General features: G+C 39.2%; 1 protein-coding gene across 1 annotated transcript in view; it reads right to left on the bottom strand.

Annotated features, from left to right (window-relative positions):
• The window catches only part of CPPED1 (calcineurin like phosphoesterase domain containing 1), a 39,934-nt gene that overhangs the window by 13,633 nt on the left and 8,103 nt on the right, over positions 1-18,198 (bottom strand). The window contains exons 2-3 of the mRNA XM_033074330.1: positions 16,046-16,264; positions 881-1,303 (exon numbers count right to left, since the gene is read on the bottom strand). Coding sequence (XP_032930221.1) covers positions 881-1,303; positions 16,046-16,264 — 642 coding nt within the window. The remainder of the gene's footprint in view (positions 1-880; positions 1,304-16,045; positions 16,265-18,198) is intronic.

Genomic DNA, 18,198 nt, shown 5'->3' with positions numbered 1-18,198 from the left:
AGCTTGGAAATTAGGCTGAGTTGGATGAGGCCAGGCTTAACAATTAGATGGTAAATTAGGAACAAGATCATAAAAAATTTGCATTGTTCAGTAATCCAAATAATGTGCTGTCTTATAGATACAGAGAAAATGACATTCTGATGCAGCGATGGCAGGGTGGCAGGAAATTTTGAGGAACTGGCACACTCCAGGAACATGAAGGCAATTACCAGAAAACAATGGGAACAGCATGGAGGAGTAGCTGTGTACTGTGTCTGTCTCCATGGTGCTCAAGTGGCATCACACAAAGCTGAGGGATTGGGTACAATTACTCATGTAGCACATGCTCCACCTGCCCTTCATCCCAGACACGGCCCCTATTAGAAACGGATGTGCAAAGGATTGATTTTAGCAGAGCAAGACTTGTTTTAACACTGAATAAATCTGGGGTGCATTACACTCTTGGTTTAAAATTGGTTCAGTGTGGGAGAAAGCAACCTCCAAGGTAATTGTGAATTCTGTTTCCATGTTTTATGTAAAACATAAATTCTGTATTTTTCTCCTATGGCAATACCTGATCTTCCCCTCTGTAGGCAGGAAAAACTTAGGTTGTCTTGTATCTGTCAGTACTTGCAAAATGGAACCCTTGCTATTTATGTTAAGGAACTTTTCATGTTTAGCCTTTTACTTTTCACTCAAAGTTTTAAATTTTGTTTGTTACTTTTTACAGGTGAGTAGATTCAGTTGATAATTTTGATCTACAGGAAACAATGAGGCTTATAAGCTGTATTCAAAAATTCCTTGGAAACAGTACCATTTCAGTTAAATGTATTTTGTCTGGCAGCAAAGCCATTAACAATTTGAAACAAAAATTCAAGAGTAAGTAAGTCTGAGAAAATACCTGCTTTATGAAACTTTTCCATTATCTCCTGACGAACCGATTTATCCAAGTTAAAATAATCATTGTCTTCATCAGGTTTGCTCAGAAACAGAGGGATGTGCTGAAATACAATTATATGCTTGCATTTCTGGTTTGCAGCAGCAGCCAGCTGATCATCGAGCCAGGCATCCTGGGCTTGCCTTAACTCAGGGCACTTGGAAGAATCACAGTATAGCTGAGAATTCAACACAAGAAAGAAAACGCCTCCAACCCAAAAGCTGAAGTAGTCATCTCCCCAGTTGTTGCAATAATCATCTATGGCTTCTTTTGTTGGAGTATTGCCAATATCATGGTTCCCACTGACGAATACCAGTGGTATGTCCTGGTCAGTGTTTTTCAGAACATCCTTTAAATCTTGCTCTTGTTTTTTTTTCCATCGGGTTCCTAAAGGAAAAAAAAAACCAACAAAACAAAACATTTGAGTGTTTATGGGTTTGTTTTTCTTTACCTTCATAGTCAGTTTTTGTTTATGGAACTGTGCAAAGTAAGAAAATATTGTGTATTAGATGTGATCCTGAAAACATCTCCATTTATCCCTGTACATCCACCCAGCCTGTCCCTCCCTTACCAAGGCCTCAGCCATTTTCAGTGCCTGAAGGCAGACTCTGGACTGGACTCAGCAGAGAGCACAGCAGCAGGTGATGCCATGGTCACTGCTTTGCTCCAGGAGCTCCAGCTGATTCTTTTCATCTACAGACTGATGATGTGGGGAAAAAATGCAGCAGCCTTGGTGTAACAGCAGAAGGGTAAAAACCAGGTCAACTTCTGGCTTATATTTTATCACTATGCAGCAAAATTAAGGGTTGTTGGGTTTGAGGTTTGTTTTTCTTTATTCATTACATGAGCTATTTTAACAGCAAAAATTTAATCAGTGTCTTGTGGTAACTTATTTATATGATGAGTATCTTTTAATGATAACCATGACATTAAATTAAAAAAAATGTAGTTGTGTACTTTGCTAGTTTTCCCTGCATCTCTGCCTTTATATTAACATGCATATCCATACAGGTACTCTTCTGGATGTCAGGAACTTGTCCCTGCCTAAGAAGATTTATCTTATTGACAGATTGATTTACAGTCACTGAAAAATTTAGAAAGAAAGTTTTTAAAGGGTAGTTATTTTCTTTTAATGATTACAGATGTTTTCCTATGTTTTCTCAAGACTAATCTTTAACTAGAGGCCATTGATATGATTATTATTAATGAATTAAATGAACATGTATAAATTGGTTTTGTCCTGCAATATCTAACACTCATCTAGCATGGGACCATTGCACAAATAACAAATCAATTTTTTAACCAAAAGCTGTAACAGGATTTTTACAAGAACTCTGAATTCAGGTTTCTAACATACACTTGCACACAGGTCTATGCCAATTGATCATCATGTACTTTTAAACTGTGTTTTACTTTCCTAACTATACACATGCCTTATACATAAAATGCATACATGGGTTCCTGTATTGCAACTATGAGATAAAAGAAGCTTTTATAATTTCTTCAAAATACTTTGATGAATATGTTGACAAACACCGACCCTTATTAACAAATATTTTGTTTTACATACCCTACAGTTACAGGCTTTAGTACCATCTTATTGCTGTTACCAGAATCCTACAGCTCTAGAAAAATACTGAGAGAAAAAAAACATATTAGGTCTAAACTATGGTTAAATGTAAGGACATTGACATGAGCTGCATTAAGTCAAAATCCACAACTCTCCTGGGTTTTACTGCTGCAGAGGTAGAAAGCTATTGTAAGAAAATCTTTGAGTAACTTGACAAATAGTGGGCATATGATACTCATGGGACTCTAGAAAGTAGTGGAGAGCAGATAACTTTTTGGGGTATATTAATGGTCAGTTTAGGCTGTTCTTGTTAATCCCAGAAAAAACCAGGGCAAATAACATCTATATGTTATTACTTGGAGACTCAGAATTTTAAAAAATAATACAAAAAATTCAAATAAACCTGGCATGTTGCTGTCCATGGGGTAAGGAACCTGGCTGAGAGTGCTGCTTTTACTGCCACTTCCCATTTTCCTATGGAAAGAGTCGGAAATTTCAAGCTCTAAATATGAAAATGTATGAGGGAGGAGGGTGGGGAAATGCAAGGGGGGAAGGCTCTGTTCAGATCCATGTAAACACATTACACCATGTTAAACTCCATGCTATCACTTTGGGAAATTTAGCTAACAGTTGCAAAGTATAAAGACATTTATGCAAAAGTTACAGAAATAATTTGCAGAATTATGTATACCTCTTCCCAGCGGTGAAATTCAAGCTCTAGAGACTAACACTTAGATTAGATTTGTCGACAGCAGGGCACTGATTCCCTCATTTAATGAAATATTATTTCTATAGCAACAGAGAAACATACTCAGTGTTTATTGCAGAAAACAGATTGCTCAAAATGGAAAACAAGGTCTCTGCCCAAGAGCCTAGGAAATCCTACTATGGAGAGATTGGCTTAGAACAACTGCATCTTGGCTTGACCTTTTATTGGCAGAAGGTCAAAACAACTTCAAAAGAAGAGAATCCCACAGAGATAAAAGTGGGAAAAAGTGGAGGCATGTCTCAGGATCCCTTGGTGCAGTGCTGGAGAGGAAGGGCTTGGATGTGCCACTGGCCCTGAGCTGCACGACCACAACACACAATGTGTGCCACAGGAGTGCTCCTGAGGCACCTCCCCCTGACTTTACATCTGAGGTAACAGGTAAAGAAGACCAAGACAGTGGTAAAGAGGAAGCCACTAGAAAATTAAAGTGGTCCCTGCCACAGCATAAAAAAATATCCTTTTAATCTCTCTCAGGCACAGAGCTATAATATCTAATTATTCCAATTTTTATGAAGAACATTTCTGTTTGATGGACGTGTATTTCTTTGGCTTAGAGGGAACTTTGTTGTAGGTGAATAGGGAAATAATACAGTGCCAGAAGGCAATGCAAAAAAAATTATTTGTGAGTGCCAGGGTAGATGCAACCGAAATAAATTTCTCTGATGTTTATCCTGGCATCATGTGCAGTGACATTTTTAAATCCCGGGCCACAATTTTCTGTCTTTATGTTACACTGTGTAAATAAAGTCTTGCCCTGAGATAAATGGCTTCACAAATTAATAGCCCATAAAGGGCAGCTTGGCTTTTATGAAAAACATGAAAGTGAGAACTGTTGCTGGTGCAGTTGTATGCAATTTTCCACAGTTTCCCAGTCTATAATTTTTGAAAGCTGAGTGATGTGAACAGGAGCATGAAGGTGCAATGTCACCGTGCCTGTTGTTTTTTGTTGTGTATCCCTGTCTGCCTTGGATTGCAAGGCAGTACTTCTACAGCATTTTTGCTGGAGCTGTCTTCAGTCAGCAGAATTATAGATAATTCTGCCAAAGAAATAATCCTTTATCTACTAATCCTTAGTTACAGTTTCCTTTGGTATACCACAGAAGGGTGCACCACGCTAAGATCGGGTTGAGTTTAGTTTTTGTAAGGCACCAGCTATTAAAAACAACTTAAAGCATTGTTTCCCCCAAGCTGTATCTACAGTGCTGATGGCAATTTTTGTATAACACAATCCTTCCCATACACTAACCTCCACCAACACTGTATCTTTTCCTCCAGAAGTATTCAAATGAAAAATTATCAATTAATTAACAATAGCACCAGTTTTTCTACTGATATGAACCAGGACAGGGAAAGGGGGATGGGATTATGATGGCATTAGGAGTGGTACCCCCAGGCATTCCTGGCTTGGTGTTAGGAGAAGTCTAAGTACTTCCCCCAAGACAGAAGAAGCCTTTAGCTCAGGCATCTTCAAATAATTTAACAATATGCAAAAATGTGGCACAATAATTTCCTGGATTTCTCATTACTCGGTCTCAGTATTTTAATGTATCTTAAGTGTCCCAAAGGACACTCCTTAGAGGAGTTGCAAACACATTGTTTTTCAATGGGAAGCACAAATTTTCAGTTTGAAGAAGAAAAAAAAGAAAAATTAAGTTTTACGCCAGCAACACTCTTGAAAGGCCCTGATATGACAACTGCAATCTGTTTAACATTTAACCCAAGAGACTGACTATCAAAGAACAAGAAAGAGCTACATTGCAGACAAAAATATTATACAAAATATCAAATAGAAATAGTACCTACATTTGGTAAAAGCAAATAGAAAATGTCAAAACACCACTGACGAAAACCAGATTTAGAAAACACTGGGCCCATTCCTTCTGTAATTTATGATACCAGAAATACTCTGACATCAAAAGACAACTAATTATTGTTGAAAACAATCACCTGACTGTTACAAAACAACAACAGGTAGATTTGTATATTTTCCTGGGCCTTACAGTGCATCATGGTTGCTTAAATCAGAGTCTAACTATTTTGAGCACTTCCTGCTCTTGAGACATTTGTCCTGTTTCATGTGTTTTCACACTGTCTGCAGTTGCCCTACTCCTCCACTGAGAGGACCTCTCCTAGCACTATTCCCTAAATTTCTAGGGAGGAGGGCAGTCCAAGGCTATACTCAAACACACTCTTTTTTTTAGCTGCACTGGAGGAAATGTAACTGCTACCTCCATCTCTGTGGGAAAGCAGCGTCCTCCTGTCAAACCAGGACTGCCTTTCATCTCTGCTCTTGTCTTGGATACCTGGCTGTTGGCTTCAGAGTAAGAGGGCTACAAGCAAGTTCCTACATCATCCCTGTCTACTGACCCATCCCCAGGGACAGCCCCACTGGTGCCCCTGTCACTTGGACTTCACAGGTCCAAACTCAATGGTATCATCAACACCACATTGTACCTGCCAGGCTCCTTCTGCAATTGCATCTGATTGCTATGCACGAACATAAACAAAAATCTGAGATCTAATCTTGCCACTTCTCAAAACACCAACCCACAGCATCCCCTTCACAGCACTGATGCAGATGGAGCTTCCCCACCCCAGAACTCTGACACTGTTCCTCCCTGTGCTGCCTTCTCTCCTGCCCTTCCCCATCTCATCAATGTGGGTGACTCCTGACTGCCAGGGCCAGACTCTTCCCTCTACTCATCTGTTCACAATTGATCATCCCACAAAAGCAGTGATTCTCTCATGGGCCATGAGAGGAATGCAACACTATGGTCCTCACACTCTTTTTTGTCCCAGGACAAAATGTGATAATGGACAGGGCACTGCACAGAAAGGAAAGACCTCTCTGGCCACCCAGTTCAGTCTTACTGGTGCTCTTCATTGTTTCTTGCTTTAAACTTAAAAGCTTCCCCTCTGGTGTCAGCTGTAATGAACGAATGCAACACACTGCGTCATTCCAAATTATTACATGCAAGAATAAGCGGAGCCATTTCAATAAACCCATTACGGTCATGTTCTGAAATAGGTTTTTTTGCTTTAGTCTGTGTTGTAATAGCTAAAATGTCTCCTCTCTCTTCTTTAGACATACGTATTTCTAATCTTCAAACAGCCTGAAGACAATTTTATGATGAACAAAAAATTATGCAGTTAAAAATAATATAAATATGACTATATTCACTCCTGAACAAACTGACTGACTACTCAGTCTAACTTACAAAACACCTCATTTCATTAGTTCCAATGAAAAGCAGAATCTGGAACACTCATTTGTCTACAGCTGTAAGTGACTTTTTCAGTACATTCGAAACAAGTAATAATCTGTTCTGAGACTCAAAAAGTGATCACACAAAATTTTCCCTACATGAAAACACAAATTAATTTTATTATATAACTTTGGGCATTAAAACAAGAAGAAATTTTAACTCTAGTTTAAGCTAATAATGAACAATTACTACATTAAAGCAATGACAAAATCCCCAACTGAACAAGGAAGCCTATTAGGGGATCAACTGCTCCTGGTTCCAGTGCATGACATTAAATATAATGACTAAAAATGCTGACATTTTTCTGAGTGCAGCCACACAGGTGCCCACTTAACAACCTAATTCATGGCATTTACTGCTCCATGTTCTGCTGTGAAAATAGGTATTATCCTTCACTTAAGCTCAACTCTGCTCTTATCCTTACTCATCTCCCAGCAACGCAGAGCTGTCACAGCAAGCACAGGCCACCACTGCCTTTAGGTTTGTGCTTCTGATGAAATCATCACAAACAGGAAAAAACCCTCAAAGCTACAGTACCAAAACCAAACTTAATTTAAAAAAACTTCATACAAAGATCTAATACTTGTACTAGATTTTTAGTACTGTCTCTAGTACTTGTATCATAAAATATAAGATCTGAGAAAATTGTGTAACTAATTACATCTCCAAGGTTTTAATATTTAGAGACATCGAACTGCCAATTGGATTTCTAAATTCAACTGTAGACTAGACTAGAGAACGTGGTCTAAAACACAAATAAATATATAGATGCTGAAGAAGAAACATTTGCTCCTGACAGCCCAGTGGTTTCTCTGCAATATGAGCCTGTCAGACATATGTGGAGATCTCTGATGCTTCCCTGCTCTGGGCCGATTAGAGCAAATTTAATTTCACAGTAAGCTGTTTGAGGCTTTGAACGCTCCATTAGGTTTTACTAGAATCAGATAATTACTACAAAATGTTTATTTATGCAACCACAGTGGCATTTCTTTAAACAGTTATTATTAGATATTTAACAAATAATGTGCTGCTTACCCAAATTCTTAGCTATTATTAATTAACATTGGTGTGAGAGCTTGGAGAAGAAAATAGCCAAGAATCATTTTGGTTTGGATACCATCCTACCAAGCACATCAGACTTAGGCTACAACAGCAGAAGAAATAGATGCAGTGAGTTTATTTAGATTAAGCTACCTTGTGGTCAGGAAATTAGGTCACACCTAAACACTGCCCCTATTGATCAGGCAGTGATATATTAATAGAAATGTTACCTTGCACTCAAACAAATACAAGCTTTACCTATACCCTGATTCAGTATAAACATTTTAAAGCCTCTGCTTCTGCTTTGCACCTAAAAAGTTGATATGTGTCTTTTCTACTTCATGCTCTATTACAATTCTCCACTGACAAAGATTCAGGAATTGGGATTTAGCTGACAATTTTGCTGAAACTGCAAGTGACACTGGAATACAGCTGCCTCCTCCCCAGCTGTGCCATGGCTGCTGGGAGTTAAAAAAATACACAAACCTGCTTTGTTAGTCAACCAAACAGCCAGTTCAAATGGCAAAAAAAAGCATATAAAGGTGAAATACTTACAGCCATTTTTAAAGGTGGAATCATATCTTAAGACACTATTTTTTTAACCTGCTCAGATGCCCATTATAAGGACAAATCAAACATCAGCATTCATGCTCTTGCCTTCTAGAAGAGAAAGGGATTTTTTTGAGAAGTATTATATTTTTAGTTAAAATTAAAACTTGACAAAATATCTCCTTACATACATGCCTCACTTAAGCACTAGCAGTGCAGCCTAATTTTATCTGGGCAATCTTTTTTTTTAAATTAATGATACTTCATTTCAGCAAAATTGGTTATTTAATGGTAGTTTAAAATCAGTATTAAAAGCAGTTCACAGATTTTTTTCCTTTGTGGAATGCCTTACCAGATCACTGTATATAGCATTAAGAACTTGAATTGGACCTGACATTTCTCTGTAATTTATTCAGTTCACAAATGTATAAATGGCAGCTTGTGCATTTGCATGTAGATTTCAGCATTACATTCCTATCTCATCCTGTGTGCAAAACCCAGCACAGCAGATCCCCAGCTCCCAGCAGCTCGGTCCCTGCAGTGTGACCACGCCGGTCCCGCGTGACGCAATAAAGCACGAGTGCAGCGCCCGCTGTGCCAAGGACAGCTCAGCTGGCTGCAAACCCACAGCCCTGCACAGCACACGGCTGGGCAGTGCTTCCCAACAAGGAAGAACACACGTGGGCAAACGACTGTGGACTTTATCAAGTGCAGTCAAACAGAACATTTCCTCAACGTTCCCTTCTAGTGGGTTCTGGACCAAAAGACAGGTAGGATTTCCTGGGACGTACCAGCTTCAGCTCTTACACAAACCAAGTATGCATTGACCTTTCCTGACCAGCCCAAGATGGTTTTTTAAGTAAGAGAATTCAGAACATTCACAAATCGGTTTCAAACAATAGTGCTTTGACTAGGAACATTTGCTATGGTGTGTGCTTTCCCTAGTTCAGAAAATTAGGCAAATTAAAGAGTTTTTTTTAGTTACTCTGTTTGCAATTATACGCTGCAGTCTGTGTCTCAAAATTTATTGTCTATATAAACTACACTTTTGTAGGGAGTCACTTCATATTTAACTGAAACAAGAAAAAAATATTTTGTAACATGGCAGTTGCACATCCAACTTGGACATGAGAACGAAGCTCATGCTAATCCAGTTGTGATTCTCCCAGGAGAGAGGACGCCTTCAAATGCTACAGTGATTATAAACAGAAATGAAGCCACCCCGCTGTCTGGCCACCAGAACCATCAGCTCTCATGTTCCTCAGCTCTGCAGCTTGTCCATTCTGAATGTAAATAACTTCACTCTCCTCTGCGGATGTGTCACAGCTCATAAGAGGGAATAACTGTATAAAAGCCAGTATGCCCATCTCATCTCATATTCTGATCATCAAATTGTCAAGCAGAAGTCAAATGGAGAAGCACTGATTTGCAAAACTGTCACTTAATTGCTGTCTAAATATGAACTCAGAATCCCAACATTTGGCACCTGTTTTTAAAATCTTGTTGCGATCGTTGCCCATTTTATTATATGAAGAAACACTGCATGGGAGACAGGTTAAGGAATACAATTTTGAGGAGATATGCAGCCAGCAGTTTTGTTTTTCACATAAAGAACATACTGTTGCCCAAAACTGTAATTAGCTGAACTGAGCTGATGTGCCTTATTGAGGCTTTATGGAGGAGTTAAGAGCGTTAGTGGAACATGCGAATTCCTGGGGGAAAACGCAAACTGGTGATGCACACACACAGAGATACACACAGCACAGCATGCAGGCAGGGGGAGCTGGCTGGCACCAGAGAACGTCCCAGAAGAGCTGGAGCCCCTGGAAGCTGCAGCAGGACAGCCACACATCCTGGCTGCAGGCAGGGGACCTCGAGGCTGGAAGGAGAGAAAGCAGGGAGAGACAGAGGAAGGACACTGGGACACGGAGAGCACGTGCAGCTCCCACAGTCCCACAGCGATTCTGTCAGTGACAATTCTTTCCCAAATGCATGGCTGCTTTTTACAGGATGCCAGATGTCAAAGGTAAGTCTGTACCTTTCACCAGCACAAGCTGCTGCAGCTCTGGGGCCTTGCCCAGCTGGCTGCCTGGCTGTTTTTTACCCTATTACAGTAATTTCACGATTATAAGCCGCACCATTTTGACTAAAATTTTGGTCCAAACCCAAAGTGCGGCTTATAATCAGGTGTGGTTTATATATGGACAAAGAACAAAAAGCTGCTGTTTTAGTTTGGAGGACAGGTGTCTGCTAAGAAAGGCAGGAACTTCTCTTTGAAATGAAGAATGTAAACCCCCTCTCTCCAAATTATTATAATTTGGAAATCAAGGGGCTTTCAGGCAAAAATACGGAAATTAGGAATAACAGTTCTTTTCTAGGGAAATCAAAATAGAAATACAGTACTACAAAGAAACAAACTCCAAACCCTGACAAAGTCAGAGTACAATCTGACACCCCATCAGTCAGGCAGGGTGTTGGCAGCAGTCCCATTCCATGGTGGCTGCATCCTCCTGCAGTGACAGATGTGGCTCAGTTGGAGCAGTGCTCCTGTACAAGGTGCAGTTTCCCTCTGAAGCTCCAGTGGTGATGTGGAGAAATCCGGTTTTCCTCTGGAGTCCAGTGGAGAAAGGGGCTCCCTTAGTGTCCCAAAACCTCTGTTTTTATCTTGGTAAGAAATGTTGGGCTCTTCCCCCTGGCTGGAGCCACTCCCAATGGGATGCAGTAATTTTATCAGTCCCACAGTGGGACTCAATGGCCATGAGCAGAAAATGACTGGCTGGAGGAAGGATGGGTTGTGAAAAGATAAAGAACAATGCCCTGCCTGGTTTCAATGGATGGCCCATTAGCAGATTATCTGCCGTTGAGATAAGGATCACTGTCCCCACCCTCAAGAGATGGTGATAGGATACCTTTTATCACACTCTGTATTGTAACATGAGGTTTATAATCAGGTGCGGCTTATATATGGACAAAAACCAAAAAGTTGCTGAAACCCAGAAGTGTGGCTTATACTCAGTGCGGCTTATAATCGTGAAATTACTGTACATGAAGTAATCTTCTGGCAGCTCTCAAGGCTGCAGTGCCTCAATGACCACAAACACATCAGCAATGAGCTGTGTAGAGTTTGGGCATCTCTGTTTTCAGCTTGTCTATTGTCAGGGCCTTTTATGTCACCTCCTGTTTAAACTATTCACAGTAGCAACACATGCCTGGGTTCACAGCCTGAAACACACGTTAGATGGCACAGCAAAAACATGAAAATATGTAACAGACACAGTCCTGGAAGATCTTACAATCCAAGTATGGCCCAATAAAGAGAGTGAGAGACACAGACACCAAGGAGCAGTAAGAGAACATTATTAATATGACTGCAGCTCTGTAAAGTTGATTGAAACAATCAGATGTTTCAGCTTGTTCCACTTAGAAAAGATACATTTATAAAAGCACATATGGTGTAACAATTTGAAAACCCTTAATTAAACAATTTAATAATATAAAACAAGCAGAAAAAAAATAGAAAAATGTCACTACTTGGGCTTAATTGACAGAAAAGGTTGATATGAGATTGCAGAGTACTGCATGACCTGGGTAGGGAATGTATATTAGAGATTATTATATCTTTGCATTAACTAAAAGAATTAGTACAAGTGTTCACAGTGTATTTCAAGTGCCATAATAGTAATTTCCAGTGATTTTGATTTCTCGTAATTAACATATATACACGAATGAATTTAAAACTACAAGCATAAACATTACTTGCTCACTGATCCATTATCACACTGCTAACAGATCAAGCTTAATCAAGTTCTATCAGGTTTTTTGTGATTATACACATTATTAGACAAGTCTCATTTCATTTAGTCTCTAAACAGTTACATTTTATTACAGTCAGAGCTAAGTTTGCAGAGACTTGCTTCTCGTTCTTTTACCCATGTAGCCAGAACAATTCATGAAAAAAAATTGAACACCTGGACTAAATACATTACATAAATAACTTTCCTGGCTAGAACTATCAAGTTACTGATAGCAGTAGCATCATTTAAAAAATGCAGCTAAACAATTTCCTCTGAAGGAATTCGGCCACTTAAAAATAGTTGCTGGATTCTCAGCTTCACAGTCAGTGTTTCTCAGTGGCTTCAGCAGGGTGACCTTGGCTGCCAACAGCTGAATTCTCTGCTGCTGTAACAAAAGGTGTTGAAATGCTGATGCTGTTTCCTGGACACCAATCTACACTTGAGGTATGGGACAGAGAAGGAAGCACAATGTTCATGTTAAACTGGAACAGGAAGGACAGGCAAGAAGGAAGATGGAGTTTGCCCCATGTTTGGAGGGCACTATTCTATGGAACAGACACCAGCCTCACTGAACTTGAATCAGTATCAGGGAAGAGCTCAGCCACTAAAAGTTGGCATTTTGCCACAGACCACCCAAAAAGGGCAGAAGAATGGATTAACTCTCCTATGAGCAACTTGAAAAAGCCTCTAGACCACCCTGGCTCTTATGGGATACTAACCTCCCTAACACCTGCTGAGAGCAATCCAGGAGATCTGGAACCCAGGAGGCAGCCTGGACAATCCCTTGACACAGACAGGCCAGCCAGGCCCGCTCTCCTGGTCCCAGTGCTCACAAACACAGCATGCTGGGGGACGTGTTACTCCTGGCAGCCTTGGCTGCAGCAGCCTCCAAGGTGGTTTCAAGACCTCGAGGGGAGCAGGAAAGGCAGAAAGCACATCTGGGGCTTCAGGACAGCACATTGGCTTATTCAGGAATCAGCTACAGGATCCTGTGTGTGGCTGCTCTGAAAGCAAGAGTTTGAGAGGGCTGGCAAGTCTTCAAAGATAAGCTCCTACAAACACAACAGTGGTCCTTCTGCATACTTAGGGAAAGCAGGGGGAAGAGAGAAAATGTAGGCTCTAAGGAGAATGATCTGGCTAAATGAGGAACTCATGCTGGAGAATCAATGAAAAAAGGACATAAAAAAGAGCTGGAACCAAAGACATACTTGAAGAATACTGACCTAGGTATGCAGGGCTGCTGTCAGAAAAGTGCTCTGAGGGCTGCAACTAGCAGAGGGCAGCAAAAGCTCCCACTGCTACTTTAGCAATAAAATAATAAAAAAAATACAGCCCACTGCTGTGTGAGGCAGTGCAAGGTACTCAGAGAACAGTAACACTTTTAGAAATAAATTTCCAGAGTTTTAGAAAAATATAGTCAAATAAACACATAATCTGATCAACAATATTATACAGATTACCATTTTTGTCATACTAAATTATATTATATTTAATGCACACAAATGCCTTTAGAAGGAAGTCCTTCCTGTCATGGCATACCCAAGTGTAAGCACTGAGTTCATAGAAATTATATTCAGTGACATAGTTGCACTATAAGGTATTGCTTAAAATTCTTGATGTGATTGTACCACAATATTAGTGTTACCAAGAATAGATATCCTATTCTTGATTATGTAATCAAGAAAAAACTTCTGGAAATAATATTCAGAGTACAAACTACTTTTAATCAGCAGCTAAATACCAAGATGTGATTACTTCGTTGCTCTAATGACATCTGTAATGGATTCCAAGTGCTGTGCCTGATTGCTTCCCAGCTGATCAGGATTCTGCTCATCACTTCTAGCTGCTGGAATTCTGAGATTTCTTGGAGTTCCTCTGCAAAAGGCTTCAACATGGGATCAGCTAAGTGGCATGCTTTAAAACAGTGCATCAAAAACTTTACCCCTAGTACTCCATGATAAAATGTGAGAAGAGAGGAAAATCTGTGCTGCCCACCCGTTTTGTACTGACAGGAATTGATTAAAAAGCTGTCCAATCTCCCTGTCCTTTAGGCAACTAGTCCAAGACTGCTAATCCACAGGTATCTGCACCACAGAGCAAGTCACTGTTATCTCTGTCATCAGTTTAGGCAGAAAGACAAAGGGCTGTAAAATTGTACTTTTATGTACAACTTAATAACTAAATTGTACTTGTATGTTTATCAAAACATGGCAGAGCAAGCCATTTGTATAAACACAGAGGCAATAATGAAGTAATTGTTCCAGCTGAATATTCTACAATTCCTTTTAATAGTGCATTTCCTTAACCACTTTATATAACTACATGATAACACGGGCCTGAAAACTATTAACATAATTTCAATCACTAAGAAATTATTAGAGAAGTTAAAATATGGTGGCTCAAATGAGGTAATCATAGAATCATTGAATCATTTAGCCTGGAAAAGACCCTTAAGTTTACTGAGTAATGAACTGCTCTTTCTTGCAATTTCTTGGACATTGCACGAGGCAGTTTCAAATATTTATACAAGGCACAGCACATCCATCACACAATGTAGGTGATCTCACCAGTACAATCCACTCAGCTTCTTTCACATCTGTTAGCAAAATGAATAATGCTAATGTTTCACAAAGCCCTGACAGCTTTGTATTTAAAACATTACCAAGTCTGAGGCATACACTGGCAAGATGGACAATAATGACTACAGAGAACCATTGCTAGGAAAAAAAAACCCAACCAAATACAAGAAGCACCACACACACGACTTACTGTATCCAGCCATTCAGTACCCTGGGGAAGTCAGAAGATTGCTGACACTCTAATTCACACTTAAAAAGAAACTAACTTAGCCTCCTGGATTATTTAAATTTTTTGAGGGAAAGATCCTTTTCAATAGGATATGTAACATTCATTTTTTGTCCTGACTTTTCTTGTTCTTCCAAGGGATACTGAAACCAAAATATTTGGAATACCTACAAAAATTAGAAGTCCTAATCAAAACATTAATTAAAACTCTGCTATAGGAAGATGATTCCAAAATTAATGGAAGCACATAAGCCAATAAAACTGCATCATGGCATATTTTATGATCAAGCTACTGAGGTGTTACACAGTAGATTCAATCAAGTTTAAATCTGTTGGTTTTTACACTTTCCCACTCTTTCAGCAAAGCTGTGTTCTGATCAAAAGAAAGCCTATAAATACTGCCAATCAATTTGACAGCTAAAGTCTTAAAATTAACATTGTGGGACACTGAAGGAATTAGTGAAAGGTCTCCAATGTGCCTGAAGCCCTGCTGTGTGAGCAAGGGCTGGGAGGCAGCTCCTCAGGTGCAGGTGGAACGTGAAGCAGAGAGGAGCACAAGGCACAGGATGTTTACAGGCTCTCTGGGTGGATTGTGGTGCTGGCAGTGACAGAGCCAGGGCTGTCTGCAGCTCTGCTGCTTATCAGGGCTAACAAATGTGGGACACTGTGCTTAGATCTGCTTTCCAGACCACTTCTCAGCACGTAACACCACTTCTAATTTCACTTCTAAGAAACGTACTTCTCTTTCTTGCAACTCACCTTTCTGGATGGTTTCTTGTTCCTCCTCTCAGTGTACAAAGAAAGCCACTGAGCTCAGAGTCCCACAGCCACAGGACAGAGTTGCTAGAGCTTGAAGCCACTGACCTTTAGCATTTTAAAAACTTAAATATTTGCATTTATTAAGCACTAGAAATCTAGAGAATTCTCTGAGCCATACTGACTTTAGGTACTCAGAAAGCCATATCTAGTTTATACTATTTTCCTGGCATTAGTTTTCCCTAGTGGCTAGAGCCCCTCTGTCATCTCAAAGCAATTTGTTTAGGAGAAAGAATTTTATTTCAAAGAAAAATTCCTACTGAAAAGAAAGCAATTAATTAATCAAAGTACAGCTTTAAGATGAATGCTACAGGAAGTCAGATGAAGAAATCAGAATAATACCTCAAGAATCATCTACAAATCACAGGGTGTTTTTTTTTTCCCAAAACAGGAACTAATACTAATGATACTTACAGGAGACTATTTTGAAGTCAAGCAAATTAGCCTTATTGCCAACATGAAATATATAAATTAAAAAATGGAGTCACTACCTCCATTCTGCACTTTTAATTGCCTTACCTGGCATTCCATGGACAAGGTCTCCACATAGTACAAAAAACTTGGGTTTAGGGTTTAGTTTGTTAATGGCCTGTACTGCTTGCTCTGTTAATTTAATTTCTTCTCCCCATTCATCATCTCCATTCTCAGTGTCTCCATGTGCCCAAGATTTCATCAGTCCAAACTGAGGATCTGCTCCCTGGATGAAGTAGAAGGGCCCCTTCCACTGGTACTCAGCATCTAAGAAGAAAAAAGAGGAAAAAAACACAGTAGAGACACTTAAAAGAAAATGAAAGCTTCCACGCATCATTAAACTGATTGTTCTTCACCTCAGTAGGTTGACACTGCTTTAATGCAAGTACAGAATTCTGTACTCATTCATACAGGACAAATATAAGGGCAGGAGTACAAAATTTTCCTCTAATGTGTAGTTGTAATAAATGAAAGTATATTAATCTAATTACACCACACAGTAATTACAGACTGATTAGAGGAGAAGTATGTGAAGAATTCAGCAAATAGTGCTGGAAATTACAAGACTACAGCACAGCACAAGCATGTAACGTGAGATTTCTGTTGACTCTTTTAAGATTCCAATTATTGCTTCTTTAATTAACAAGTTAAAACATACACAAGTTTCGCATTTTATGGTTCCAGTACACTTTCCCTTAAATTATTAAGGAGTTAGATGCTTTTTGTTCTCATAGTTTTAGAGAAAAGTTGGATGTAGCACATTCTTTGGAGTCAGAACTGAAGCCACACAACAGGATCAAGGTCGGCAAACATTAAACCCAGCAACATATAATCAACAACAATGAAAATCCAAATTTACTGCTGCCACAACTGCCCCTAAGACCTATGACAAAAAGGTGAAAATTCAGAGACAAATTTCCATTGACACAGTCAGTGTAGGCAGAGGGCAGCACAGAATCCATACTGGTACCATTTTTCATTTTACCTTCTCCAGTATTGTAATACCAAGTACAGCAAACAAAGGGTGACATATATGACTACAAGTCCATTTGGAAGAAAAAATCTTAACACTGGGCAAATAAAACAACAGCTGGCTACAAATTTAAAGCAAAAATGGCTAGGCTGTTTCCTACACTTATGTCTCAAGCTGGAATTGAAGTATAAACACAAGCACACTGTGGTTTCTCCAGCTGTCTATATGCATTCATCTGCAACCTGAATATTTTAGTTTTGACAGCTCTATTTGGTTTAATACATTTACTATTATTGGAGATTTTTAAACAGCATTTAAACTGTTAAAAACTCACTGACTACATCCATCTGTAGTTGAATCAAAAAAGAAAAGATACAAATTATTTAAAATTAAAATATAATCCATCAATATACTCTCATATCTTGTCAGTCCGATCTGAAATTCATTTTGAGCTAAACTGGTCATCTAGTAACAGTCAAGGAATAGCATGTCCAACACATGGATGTACTTTTGATTCTCTTCCACCAGCTCCAGAAGTGAAGCTTCACACTTTGCAAGAAGGGGAGTGTGGTTCTTTCAAGCAAGGTTAAAAAACAGAGCTCAGAATTCATCTTGCACCATGGATAGGCTGGAGTGAGGGATGAGGAATGCAGGCAGCTCCCGGAAGCTGCTTGTAATTGTCATCTGTTGCTATGGTATCGGATCATTTTGCCAAATGAAAGCTTCTGCACTTTGGTTAAACTAACATTTCATTACTAAACAAAATTATTTATATACCAGCACTGACTTACTCTTAATAATAATCATGTATTTTATAGACAGAAACTTCTAGCTACTCACTGACTTTTAATTCTGAAATAAAATTCTCTCCAAGTTACACAACTGTTCAGAGAAGTGAAATCTATCCATGAGGTTGCAGTAGAAGCCCTATGGAAACAACTGAATGGCACAAAGTAATTTAGGTTTTTATTTTATGACTTACATGGAAAAATACAACTGCCATAAAGGCAGCTTATATGATGCAGTAAAGGCACTGTTTGTGCAGATAAATCAACTTATAGTTTTTATAGGTGGAAAAAAATCAGTTAAGGAAGCTTGCATCAGAAACCCTTTACAACCTGTACAAAACAAAAATGAAAAAAGGGAATGTCTGAAACAGGAACTTGGTTTGGAGGAGTGGCACAATTTATTCCTTAAATGGGAGAAAAGATCAAACCTTTGAACAATA

Source organism: Catharus ustulatus, chromosome 16 (genome assembly GCF_009819885.2).
Source record: "Catharus ustulatus isolate bCatUst1 chromosome 16, bCatUst1.pri.v2, whole genome shotgun sequence".
Lineage (NCBI taxonomy): Eukaryota > Metazoa > Chordata > Aves > Passeriformes > Turdidae > Catharus > Catharus ustulatus.
This window is presented reverse-complemented; position numbering and strand designations above follow the sequence as displayed.